This window comes from Talaromyces amestolkiae (genome assembly GCF_001896365.1).
Source record: "Talaromyces amestolkiae strain CIB chromosome Unknown scaffold23.1, whole genome shotgun sequence".
Classification (NCBI taxonomy): domain Eukaryota; kingdom Fungi; phylum Ascomycota; class Eurotiomycetes; order Eurotiales; family Trichocomaceae; genus Talaromyces; species Talaromyces amestolkiae.
Genome location: NW_024468059.1, coordinates 480,668 through 494,150, shown reverse-complemented (window position 1 = coordinate 494,150; position 13,483 = coordinate 480,668). Strand labels below are relative to the sequence as shown.

The following is a 13,483-nucleotide window of genomic DNA, read 5'->3' as shown; positions in this document are numbered from 1 at the left end:
CTACCTACAATTCTCTGGGCACTCGCTGAAAAATCGCTACTCTCTTCTTTCCCTAGAAAAACCCTGATCTGGCATTGTATTCGAACCCAAATCGCCTTCCAAGGCATCTTAAGGTAGCCTTTTTGCCTCAGAGCCTCATATTGCTTTTGTTGAAGATCTTGTCTCCCAAATTCAAATCCCCAGAGGGGGAAGTCTTCTCTTTGGCATACACTAATTGGACATAATCTCTCAGCTTTTTTCTTTGGCTTAACGACAATTATCATTTGCCTTGGCAAGCTCACGCGTTAGCTTCCATACGTTGAATTGGGCAAGCCACTCACTCTCTTCGCTTGTAGCTTTATCAACTACCTTTTCGTGTTCGAGAGGAGGTGTTTAACTAAGAGCTATGTTTTGCTCACATAGTACAATATTTCTCAAAGGCTGCTGAGCAGCTTCCTTCGCGCACTGAGCTACATATGAGCGTACCAGATCCACCTCAAAAGCGTTACCTTCACAGTTGTATGGCCATCCATCTTTCCGAAATCTAATTGCTTTCGTTGATGAGTCCAGTCGTTGTGGTCATGTTCTACCTATTCTGGCAACACCTTCAATTCCCAGTACCACTTTGCTATATCTCTTTAAAGCGCCACCAGCCGGTCTATCAGGAAAATGGTCAAATCTCTGGCTAAGACCACCCGAATATAATAGAAGGTACCTCCCAGCTGATGTCTCTACACCTTCTAGAGCTAGATCTTTGCATCCCTAATCTTCCATTCTAGGAACTCAGATCTGATGACTTCGAGAGCCGTATATAATCATCGTATCCTCATCATTTTTACCAAATACGGTCAACGCAGTGACGAACGGAAGTATCTATCCCCTTAATTCATCTGCTCCATGAAACCTTCTGTTCTTGAAGCCCACAGGTTTCGCATTCGCGACATATGCTCTCCATCCGTGATATTCGCAGATATGCTTCTCCGAAGAACTCGGAGCTGCAATGAAGGCCTGTATCAGCCACTAATGGTAGAACGATGTATAGAGATTCGATGGCGGGACTGGGGCCTAGTATAGTATCGCCATCATCGTAGTGGGATAGACTTTTGATCACATCGTGGGGCTCTTGGATAATTTCTGAGGCATCAATGTAGCGCATTTCAGCCGGAGTTTTGTATATTTCGAGCATGAGCTCGGCGTCCTCCTGTAGCTCAGTCTTTTTGGACCATCTGATAATTGGTCCATTTTGTCGGTTTCGAGGGCTTAATTGACGTAGGACTACACGAGGTTTAATACAGATAATTATTCATAAGAACTTCTCAGATAGCAATCAGCGACTACAAACTTAAAATTAGAGGGTCTTTGGGTGTTTTTGACTTAGATACATTATTTCTGAAGGCAATTAGGTAGACACGTACTACTCATCTTGAATTTAATTGAGTACTAACCCTCAAGTACGGTATGTAACTCTTTGCGCTGCATCCATGGCAATGCGGTAGACTCCTAGATGATGTCATAGATATTGGTGTATCTACACAACACGACCAAATAGGTGAAGAAGAAATTGGGGGAAGAAATGGTTGACTTGTTGTGTTATTAGTATCTCAGGTCTACGAAACATGGGACATTTTATTTTATGATTTCTGTAGATTCTGTCCCTTTCATTTTTGCATATCATACAATCTATTATCTATATATGCAAAATTAGAATGTAATAGTCTATTGAAAGAATAGCCACATTTGCTTCGAAATTAGGCTTCACATGATAGTTGTATCCTGCTCGTGGGACCCAGTCGAATAGGAATGCCCTGCTCCTGGCGGTCAATCTACTGTCGCTCGGTGAATGCAGGCAATCGACACGGAGTACTTGTATAGCATCCTTATAATGATTGCCAGGAAATAAAGTGAAATGACGGAGGTTATAGAACTCAAGTTCTGAAGAAATAGAAGTTTGGGCAGCACTACAACAAAATGAAGGTCGACAAGACATTGATGGAAAATCCAAGCAACCAAGCAATATAAGGCTGAGGTACCTAAATTACTAAGGGGTATGGCATTTTTACAGCCAATGTGGCGGGATGACCTCGATCAGGATTGGCGTATTCGTGGCGGGGKGATCACAATTGACCTTTGGCTTACAAGGTTGGACATATGTACGTAGTATGTATGCATATACTAAGCATTAGTCAATTCTGCGGGATCGACCGGAACCAGCGGGGACCAGAGGATATGTTCTTCAATTACCTACCTAGGTAACCAATTCGGGATTTATCCTTTTCAATCTATATCGAAGTTGCGCTATTCCGCCTGTCAGTCTTACATAAGCTGCGGGATATTTGCTTGTCTCTATAAACAAACCATTCTCCCAAGCCAATAACTGACTTGGGGCCAAATCCAATGCATCCATGTGATCTGAGCTCCGTTGAGTAATGTATATGTATGAAGTGTCGAATCAACTCGTACTTAGTTTAGAAACTGTTCGGTAATTGACTCAAATCCCCTAATTATGGCGTTACTCAGCCTATGAACCGACCCCAGTCCAAAAAATCAAAGCTTGTAGGCCTCTAATATATTTCGCGTGGAGTCGGGGGGCCAAAGGGGCTGAGACCCTTGAGCCTTTCGTTGGAAGCTACGCTCTAGTGTCTACTAGGGGTTTTAGTATTGTCTTTGAAAGAGTCCTGGCCCTTTGGACAGTGGGATGGATATCATGTATTCTTTCGTTGGTTAGAATGGTGCTAGAGACAGTGAACTCAGACATGGCAAACAAGGTTAAAGAACAGAATAATCCAACCACAACCACCACATAAAAGGCCGCAAGGAGATATAAACAAATGTATAATTTGCATTTTTAGTGCAGGCTGGCGTCTAACTTCCTATGTAGCTCGCAATGAAGGGAAGAAGAGAAAACGTGGGGTTTTAGTGGGAAATATAGGGAAATAACAACTAGTCGAGGTTGCTTACGACATATACTCTCCGATACACACTCTAGCTTATAACCTGGATACAAACGATACGTTAGACGCGTGGAAGGGTCTTTTAATCAAATGAGCAACGTCAAAATACCATGGATCTTTAGCCCGAGAGCCAATTTTATTCGAAATGAGTACTGTAGATGTATGGCAGCTGAACGAAGTTGTAACTTCGCAGGATTCTGGATGCATACCTGTCAAAGAGTGTTTACGCAAAGGGAGGGGTAAGAGACATACGAGGTGAATCGTCACTAATGCAGTAGATTGCATTTCAACCCTGCAGACTGGTGCTCTGCTTTTGTTGGAGAACACTGTGAGTGGACCCAATTTCGCTTATGTCAAATGTTAGGGAATCCGTTCTTCCATTATCAATGCCCTCTAGGGAAGTACCTAGGAAAAGCACTCACTCTTCTCTCTCAACGACCTCACTGTATTCCAGTCGACTCGGTCTTCGCCTTCTCCAAGTTAATTTGTACAAATGGATCAGCCTACAAAGATTCGCCGAGCCTGTGATAGGTGTCACACACAGAAATTGCGTTGCAAACGCATCGAAGGCCATAACACCTGTGTTCGTTGCGCAAACGCAAACTTGACCTGCATCTTCAGTCCACCAGGGAAGAATCATAAACAACATCCTGGCAGAAAGCAGTCCGTAGGTGCAGCACCCAATAGACAGAAAAGTGCTCTGTCGTCCACCCAAAACGACCCCGGCGTAGTGTCGAATGGGTTGATTGATATCGACAAGAGACCTGCCGATTATTCTCAATTACCTCCTGTAACTACATTGCAACAATGGCCTACTTCGCAGCCAGAAGATGATATCCTTCTAAATTGTAAGTATAGCTCTTCTTTCATCTGTTCCTGCTTTAATATCGGTCATTGGATCGAGGAGACGAACTCGAATTCAAGTCACGGCCATATACCTCAATCAACAAAGAATCGATTGTCATGAAAACTTTTAAAAGATTTCATAAGGACTGTTCTCATTAATCATACACATTCTACCTATGTTTCTTTTAATGACGCGGAAAGTCATTCAAGCACAATTTGAAGACATGTACTGATTGCTTTTCAATAATCAAGGTGAAACAACTCGTGGATTAGAAGGATATGACCTCGACGCTCTCGCGGACGCTTCTGACGTTGCGTTCAACATTCATTGGGACAATTTTTCCAACTCTTCCCTTCCAGAAATGACCCTATCTCAAGGAAGCACAGAGGAAACCTTGTTTGCTCCCGGGGCCATGACCTCCATCACTTCGCCCGCAACCTCTGGACCCTCTTCAGCCGGACACAATTTATTATCTACAGAGAGACTAAACCATATATCGGTTACTCATCCTTTGTCGAGGATTACATCTCCTCAGTCATTCTATGAAGATAACGACACACACTTCATACAACAGCGAAACAACGGTCAAGAGTTATTGGATGGCCTACCTATCGCTAGTCCGCAAGGCATGGCAACATGGGTTTCCAAATTGGCTGAGATCAACATAAGTCTCCTCAATCTTTCAACGCATGTCCCTGGTCCAGAAATCACACATAGTCAATATCCTCAACCTGGGAGTCGAAACGAAAGGGAACAAGTTTTCGCCATCGATCGAGCTTTTTTATTATCAAAACAGCTAATCGATCTCCTAAATCAGGTGTTTCCACGATTTGTGGACCGATCAAATAACCTGGACTTGGCGGCTTCTAGTGACATAAAAGCGTCGCCTAAGACGTCAAAACATATCAGAACTCTCGACCCTGCATCAGATTTGCTAGTACTCTCATGCCATCTACGAGTCCTTGAAATATATGGCAAAATCTTCCTTCACATTGAAAACTCGATTAAGCAGCATCGAGCCCCAGAGCAGATCCGTTTACCGGGCTTAGCTATTGGAGCGTTTTCCTTACATTCATCGTGTGGATTGCAGCTCACCATATTCATTCATTTAGCTGAGATCCTACTAAGTCGATTACGTGATGTTATGGTTCTCATGGATACCACCAGTGCCACGGGCGATGGTGCGCGGCACGAAACACAAGATCACGTATACAATGACCCTTCAGTCTCTCTAGATCAAGTGGTCGATGTCACTCTCCAAGCCATCAAAGCTCGCGAAGTGGAAACGATCAAGATTGTTCTACGGATGAAACGGTCTCTCGAGCAGTCTGGTATGTTATGACGGGCTGAAAAGTTTTCGTGTCGCTTATGCCTATCATCATTGTTGTTAAGGCCATGATGTGGTATCTAGAAAGGGCTAGATACAAGCATGCAGCTGAGGACGTTTCTAAGGTGGTAGTGGTATTGACTAGAAGTCGGGTAGATGTTTACACCATACACGAGGCTAAGACTTACAGATTCACGAAGCTTACTAGTCAAGGAATGAAAAAACAGTTAGATGTAGATACGATTTGACAACATAAATGGGATTTAGAATAGCTCTATTCTTCTCTGTCAATTTTACCTTTGCGTTCTCAATTCTGAAGTCTGTTCGATTAATAATGGCAATACGAATCACTGCACTTTCATTCGGCTATTGGGAATTGAACAGCATATACTTATGCTACTATATCCCCATCTACAGCACTATTCAAACCAATCAATATGCGTAATTAGTAAGGTGTGGGGTCGGCTGTTCATAAAGAAGTCTAAAAGTGTCAACTCTTCTTCGATCTATAGTTAGATCTTTGTCTAGTGGTCAATTAAACAGCCCAGCACGCCACACCTTAAAACACTAACTCTCTTAGAAATCTGGAAATTAAATTATATTAAGACTGGGTCAGCATGTTCTCATCAGCAATAGAGTGCGATTTCGGTGTCAAGACTTCCGCCGAACTCGCCGACACCGAACATCCATATCAATGTGGTCTGACGTTTCGCCGAAAATACGCAGAACAGTAAGAAGTAATCACTGATATGTATGCTCATCGGAATTTTTGATGCTTATTCAGAATTTGTAGTATAGCTGCTCACCGACAGTCATTTATGAGCTATTATTGTTTTCTCATGAGCTGATTCTCGTGCACAATGGAGCCCCGAAACCAAGTTAGCATGGCGTCAGCATATCTAAATAATGGCCATCACTACACGACACAAAAGCAAGACGTACTCGTCAAAGCTGGAGTCTCACATCCATCATATCGATTCACGGCCATTTATCTTCATCCCAAAGATTGAATAAGTGCAATATGTCCGAGTCGATTACCCTGCAGACATTTGGCACTGCCCTCCTCAGGCTCAGCCCCGTCATAATCTCTTCTGCCTCCTTGATGTGCGCCATCGATCAACAAAATGCATTCAGTTCATTTCTGACCCCCAAATTGTTGGCACAACCCGGCCATGTGTCTGGTCATCTGGTGACCGACTGGTTTCCAGCCTTTGCTAAGCCAACGAAATGGGTAATCATGCTGGCATATCCCTTTGCTGGGATTTTTGCAGTAGTGAATAGCCGAGTGCCTGGCCTGAGCCCTCACACCAAATATTTCTACTATGCTGGTGGAGTGCTCAGTGTTGCTCATTACTATTTCGGAGCCTGGAGCATGTACTGGAACAGCAAGATCTGTTCCAAGGAGAAGATGGGACAACGCAATGAAGATGCCTTGCGTGGATGGCTGGGCAACAACTTCAGACGGATGATGTTGGTGAATGTTCCTGCTTGGTTGATGTTTCTCTGTGCTACGGCAACCTTCATCAAGGTTTAATGCCATGTAGCAGACACTGGAAGGAAGCACAGAAAGTGATGGTTCCGAATGGGGAGAGATCTACAAAAACACAGCGATTGACCGTTTGCAAGAAACCAATTTTTCTTTTGGAGGTCCTATACGTCAATAATAAAGATGTATATATAGCCTCCAACTATGATAAGCGGGTCACTCAGGAAAAGGAGAATACTTATTCAGGAGAATAGTTTATTTAAGTTCTTTTTAGAAGAAACGTTCATTTTTTGGCTTTTTGGCAATAAAAATGTTCCATCATTATCATGGTGATTGTATAGTCAAGGCTCGGGGTAATAAACGAACGCATAGGCACGATATCTCGCCTGAGTATAGCATGAAGACTGTTGAAGTATAGTAATTCAATAGTTTATATCTGAATGCATGAATGATTACTGCATTGCGCAATGTTTTACAAGTTCTGCTTGTCTACGCTGTCGATATGCTCATTCCTTTCCTAGCGTATCGAATGTTTAACTTAAATTGTTTTACGTCTTACTGCGCCCTCACTACGTCTTATAAAAAATACCTTGGGAGTCATGTTTTCATGGAAAGTTCAATATTCAGATATACGACGTCGACAATCACGCTATTTAGATCATCTAATCTATCATTCATCCCCAATATTCCATTTTATATGTGAAAAATCAATCCCTTTGTCTTGAGCCTCCCTCCACTCCTGCCTCATCAATTCCCCGTGTCGCTTGCTACGCGGTAGTATACTGCACTGGTATGGCTTTGGAATACTGCCACTACCTTGCAAGAACCCAGCAGTCGTGAAGTCCAAAGGAATAACGTCACCATTTGCATCCTTCGCAAAGTCAATATCAAATCCCCAGAGCAAGCGTGCTACGTTTATGAAGAGACTTTTTTCTGCGAGGTGGATACCAGCACAGATGCGACGGCCACCACCATAAGAAATGTGATCTCGCTTGTTACCGTCTGGCAAGACAGCCGCCGCCGCTGCGCCGTAGGGATAGTGTTTCCAGCGTTCGGGCAGGAACTTCTCCGGCTCCGGGTAGACCTCAGGGTCGTAGTGGATGGCCCACCAGTTGGCCATGACGGTCGAGCCTTTGGGGATAAAATAGCCGTTGTACCAATCATCTTTTGTGAGATAGTGGTTATTACCAAATTTACCAATAGGTCGCATCCGCAGGGTCTCTTTGATAATGCCGCGAATAAATGGTAGGTTTGGCTCGTCCTGGTAGGTGGGAAGGCGACCTTTGCCTACGATGCGGTCGATTTCTTCATGAGCCTGTCGAATAGCGTCGCGGTTCGAGAGCAGCATCATGATACAATTATTCAAAGTGGCGCCTGTTGTTTCTGAGCCCGCTTCTAGCAGGCCGCCACTATGAAGAACTTAGCTGAGTTCATAGCTTGTTACGTTTTCGCCCGACAGGTGAAAATTTCAGGCTAGCAAAGATAACGTACCAAATCCAAGCGGCTTCATTCTCTGTTAATCCGTTTTTCTCATAGCTGTTGAGCAAGGTTTTGGCAAAGGAATGTGGCGCCGTGCCGTCATCAACCGATTTCTTCATTCGGTTCCAAAAGTCCATAAAAATTGCATTATCCAAATTATGATACTGCCGCCCAATGCTCTTCCAGTTGGAGAGTAGATTAAAAATCGGGTTCTTAGCAAGGACCGGAAAGTTATCGACTAAAAATGCACCGGGTCTTCGCACCGCGATGAAGCGGGCGAGAACTTCGTGCATCTTTTTTACATCCTCATTGTTCCCTAGAAGACAGCAATATAGAGCATTAGCAAATTCCCAGTTCCCCTTCCTTGTCTCTTTCAGACGTACACTTCTCTATCCGCCAGCCGTAGGTAATCTGGAAGATAACACTAGCTGTATACCGGCGGTTGTGCATGTAAAAGTCCTTTGGATTATCGAGCAAGTCGACGCTCAGCTGTTTTGCTTCGAATTTTTGAATAACAGAATAGTCTTCGGCCATTTTCTCGGTCAGCACCTGTTCCGTCAGTGACAATTAGTTGGTATCCTTTGTTTAATTAGGTTAGAATAAATGAGACCCTCACCTTGTGGAAGATCGTTCTCGACTTCCTCCAGTCCTTGCCATATGGCAGGTATACCATACGCTTGCCTTGGCTGATCAAAATAATCAATATCTTGTTTTAGAAATTATACCATGATTCTAAGAACCACTCACGAAGCAGTATCACATGCCATGGGCATCGGCTGCCGACTTGAATATATCGCTGATCGTTTATCATATAACTCTTTGACACTGCTCATGGAATTCAACCAAATAAAATCGGTTGCTCCGGCCCTAGTGCGAAATATCTCCCCATGTTCACGCGCCCATTTCTGCAAAAGGGGTGGTGCATTGTCGACACGATGTTGGAGAGTGTTGTTAATGATGGGCCATCCCGGCACCTGTGGCGGTAGATGCTTGCGGCGCTTGTCATGGAATGCTCTGTACCCCCCAAAAATGAGGACCGGAACAAAGATGAAGATAAGAAAAAGATAATTTGGCGCCTCAATGAGGCCGAGAGTGCGTTCCATTTGTGTAGAAGTAGCTATTTACAAGATTTGATGACCTATGATCGTATTCTCCTAATATTTTCATATTTTGCCCGACTTTAAGAGATCTTTGCCTACTTGAATAATCTGCATCAGAATACTTAATTCTTGTCTTCGGCGCCGTAGATGGGAGACTCAACTGAATTCTTTTCAGGCCAATTGACTAGACGAGGGGCTTCGGTGCTTACTAGTCGTTGCTAATTCGGTACTCCTTCTTGAGCTCTCTACCCCTCGCTGTGTGCTGAAATGTCATGTCTCACATCCTTGCAACCAATAAATTTCAGTATCTCTTTTCAAGACGTAATCAGGAGGCGCCGAATGCATAATGACAGCACGTCGCCTGTTTTGAAACCAGACAATGCCTGTCACTTATTAATTTCTCAAGCCATCGCCTTGACGCCTCGATCGGAGTTTAGTGTTATGTCCGGCCGGGAACGAGGTTGAGGGAGACAAAGGAAAAGACCCTAGAGTAGATTGATAGTGGGAGTAGAGAAATTATGTATAAGTATTATACATAGATCCAAAGCCACCCGGACTCTCAATTATCATTAGAACTCATAGTCAACCGAGATAGGAATTAGATCAAATACGAATCAACAAAATGGCCACCAACGACATTACCAAGCAGCGTCTATTGCGCCTCAGCATCTTCCACTACAAGTCTGAGAATAAGACTGAGGAAGAGGCACATAACTATGTCGCCGATGTGGCAGCTAAGGCTGCTCATATTCATGCCAAACATGGAATGCACTCTTACATCCAGGTACATTTATCCTTGAAATGACCGTCCAAAGCATGACAGCTTCGCTAAACATTGACTCCAGTACCACGCTCCCTCCGCTTTCCAAGAAGTGATTCAGAACATGAACATCCAGAACAAACGAGGCTGGACTATCGATGACCACGATTTTGCTGTCGAGTTCTACTTCCGTACCTTTGAGGAGGTTACTAAGGTCACTTTGGACCCTGATTTCCAGGCTATGCAGCAGGAGGAGGAGCCCTGGGTGTCGAAACACCACATTGTGACTAGCTTAGGATGGGTGGAGACTTTCGTACAGGATGGTAAGGTCGTTAATATTCAGGATGGAAAATCGACCTTCCCTCAATTCGCGGCTATGACTGATTTGTCAAGTCTGACCGGTGGTGGCGCACAGCAATAGAGGGATTATATTCTGGGTTGCACATTTTGATTCAGTTGTAAAGGAGAGTAATGGCTGGKCCTTCGGAATCAAGATAAGCAATCAACTTCCGCTGTGATAATTCTGCACCGGTACTTTCCATTTATACATCCATAAATTTATATGTACACGATAAACTATGAATATGGTGCTCGGAATATCAAATGGAACAAACGGAACAAATATAACGAACATGTTAAGTTTAAAGTACTAGTAAGTAACAATGAGTAGCTGTACCAACGACCGTGTCAATGCAGTGGGATACTTAAGTCAAGGGTTAATATCGAGCTGAGGGCTTAGAAACCTCGTATGAGTAGTGCTCTAAATACACCCAGCTTGATCTAAGCAACGGACTTTTCATTACAATCGATTGAACCCTTGAAAGCTCCGTAATCAGTATATAATTATATTAAAGTGCGGGTCGTATCTAACGAGCCTTCGATCCCTGATTCCTTACAGAAACCTTCCTGTCTACCAAGACACCTAAATTTCATCCATTCAATAAAAAAGTATAAGCTCCAGACGAATCTGCTGGACTCTGTCCGCATTCTGTCTTAGCTCGCGGGTTTATTTCCCCGCATTCTATTCCATTATAAGAAGAACACCATGGCCCGATACAACTTCCTTCCCTGTCCGATTTACCAACACGATCATATTATTCCAATTGATCTCGATGCGCAATTAATGCAATTAATGCATGGACGGACATTAAAGCTTAAGACCGCTTAATTCCTTGATGCGGAGACCCTTGCGAATTCAACAAAGAATGTAGATGGCGACTGATGGGCATATTAGCCGTTCTTGAAGGATTGGATGGGTGTGGCCGCCGAAGGCACCGAACTTGCATATGTATGGGGGCGCTTCTAGCCCTAGATCAACACTTACATCACACTATTAGTAACCACTAAGGCAACACGCATACACATACTTATACGCATTATCCCTGCACCAAGGCCTCTTCGGCATGAAACCCTCACCCCCCTGTAAGTATAAGGACCGCCGGAAGTATCCAATTTGTTTTTTTCCTAAGTCCGCTAAAGTCCGATGTTGGAAAGGGTAGGTTTGTCAACATGAGATTTTCGCCGTCAAGGGCCGATTACTGGTGTGATATCAGGAATGAATGACAAGAGTAATGAGTCTGATGATAATGTCACACAATCGGCAGATGATGAAAAAGCTAGCAACGAAAGGAACAGGATGTAATTGTCCTGGATCACAAATTCGTCTCTCCGTTATAACATGTATATAGATAAATTTGAATGAGAAAAATATCAACTTTTATTCTTACGACGGCCAGAAGTCATGGAAGACACTATGAATACCGAAAAGGAGTTGAGACCCAGCCCAGATATCGTCTCCCCTGAAGACCAATCGCCTGCACCGGTGCCTTTGTCTGAGGCAAACCAAAGCACAACAAGAAATTGGAGATTTTGGGCTGTCTTTCCACCGCTATGTATTGTCTCCTGGCTAGCCGCCCTCGAGGCTACAGCTGTATCGACTGCGTTACCCTCCATTACAAAGGAGCTTGATGCAGGAGATTTGTATATTTGGTTTGTAAATGGTTACTTTTTAACTCTGTAGGTAATCCACAAAATTCAGTTTCTTTACATTGGATCTCTTGCAATGCATAGCTGCTGACACGCACAAACAGAACTGCATTCCAGCCTCTTTATGGACAGTTGGCTCAAGTCTGGGGTCGTCGATGGCTGATGATCGGAGCAGTAGCCATATTCGCTCTGGGAAGTGGACTTAGCGGAGGCGCAAGCTCTGCTATAATGCTCCTAGTTGGACGAGTGATTCAAGGCATTGGAGGTGCAGGTCTCACGCTCATGACAGGAATGATTGTCAGCGATATCGTTCCTGTTCGAGAGCGAGGGAAATACATGTCTATTGTTTTCTGCTCGTTCTCAGTTGGCACGGGTTTGGGACCTTTTGTCGGTGGTGCCTTGGTGGAACGTGCTACTTGGAGATGGGTGTTTTATATCAACCTGCCTATCTGCGGTGCGGCATTAATTATGCTATATCTGTTTCTCCAAGTGCATCGCCCCAAGACTTGGACGGCGAAAGAAAAGCTGGTGCGGATCGACTTCGTCGGAAACGCACTACTAGTAGCCTCTTGTTGCTCGATTCTGATCGCTCTGTCTTGGGGAGGTGCCCGCTATGCTTGGTCTACATACCACGTTTTGGTGCCACTACTCCTTGGCTTTGCAGGCACTGGTGTATTCCATTGGTATGAGTCTACAAGCTTCTGCAAGGAACCTACCATTCCCTCGCGCATGCTGACGACTAGCCGTACCACTACAATTGTTATGATTCTATCATTCTGCCAATTCATGCTTTCCTTCTGGTCCGTCTACTTCTTTCCCGTCTATTTCCAGGGGGTATTGCTCGTCTCGCCTGAAAGAAGCGGTGTATTGCTGCTCCCAACCGCAGTTACAAGCCCTCCCTTGGCCATAATCGCGGGCAATCTCCTCTCACGAACCGGGCGTTACAAGCCTCTCCATATTGCAGCTATGGGCCTATTCACACTGGGTCTTGGACTCTGCATCAAGCTCGACTCGAATTCTGGACTAGGCGAGTATATCGTTTTCCAGCTCATAATCGCCGTGGGTAATGGACTCCTAATGTCAACTCTGTTGCCCGCTGCACAGGCCGACCTTCCCGAGAAGGATGTCGCCGTCGCAACAGCTACGTGGGGATTTCTTCGTTCCTACGGAGGGATCTGGGGAGTTGCCATTCCAGGAGCCATATTCAACTCGCAGTTTCAACATTTCCTTCATCAACGCGTGACCGATCCCACCATCTTGGCCCAACTAGGTCAGGGATCTGCATATGCCTCGGTCTCGGGGACATACGTACGTGGCCTCTCAGGTACGATTCGCCAGGAGGTGATCAGCGTCTACGGAGACGCTCTTCAAGTAGTGTGGATTGTGGCGACAGCATTTGCCGGCGCAACATTGTGCCTGGTGCTTTTCGAAAAAGAAATTCCTTTGCGCACTACTGTAAATTCAGATTATGGACTCAAGGAAAAGAAGAAAAGTGATACCTCTCGCGAAGAAGAGGGTGGGGAGGGTAATGGAAGCAATGGTAAATAAGGAGTAGGTGGAGGATAGAC

The 13,483-nt window shown here is 44.5% G+C and overlaps 4 protein-coding genes across 4 annotated transcripts; 3 read left to right on the top strand and 1 right to left on the bottom strand.

Moving 5' to 3' along the window:
• Nucleotides 1-6,125: 6,125 nt before the first annotated feature.
• BHQ10_009316 (uncharacterized protein) lies at nt 6,126-6,638 on the top strand (the record flags this gene model as incomplete). The annotated part of the gene is made up of 1 exon (XM_040882219.1): nt 6,126-6,638. One exon carries the CDS (start codon nt 6,126-6,128, stop codon nt 6,636-6,638), a length of 513 nt encoding a protein of 170 aa, XP_040737818.1.
• Nucleotides 6,639-7,260: 622 nt separating this feature from the next.
• On the bottom strand, nt 7,261-9,172 carry BHQ10_009315 (uncharacterized protein; the record flags this gene model as incomplete). The annotated part of the gene is made up of 5 exons (XM_040882218.1): nt 7,261-7,999; nt 8,082-8,385; nt 8,453-8,618; nt 8,686-8,755; nt 8,817-9,172. 5 exons carry the CDS (start codon nt 9,170-9,172, stop codon nt 7,261-7,263), a joined length of 1,635 nt encoding a protein of 544 aa, XP_040737817.1.
• Nucleotides 9,173-9,791: 619 nt separating this feature from the next.
• On the top strand, nt 9,792-10,350 carry BHQ10_009314 (uncharacterized protein; the record flags this gene model as incomplete). Its single annotated transcript, XM_040882217.1, has 2 exons — nt 9,792-9,953; nt 10,015-10,350. The coding sequence occupies 2 exons, from the start codon at nt 9,792-9,794 to the stop codon at nt 10,348-10,350; spliced, it is 498 nt and encodes a 165-aa protein (XP_040737816.1).
• Nucleotides 10,351-11,670: 1,320 nt separating this feature from the next.
• BHQ10_009313 (uncharacterized protein) lies at nt 11,671-13,463 on the top strand (the record flags this gene model as incomplete). Its single annotated transcript, XM_040882216.1, has 2 exons — nt 11,671-11,945; nt 12,020-13,463. 2 exons carry the CDS (start codon nt 11,671-11,673, stop codon nt 13,461-13,463), a joined length of 1,719 nt encoding a protein of 572 aa, XP_040737815.1.
• Nucleotides 13,464-13,483: the final 20 nt, after the last annotated feature.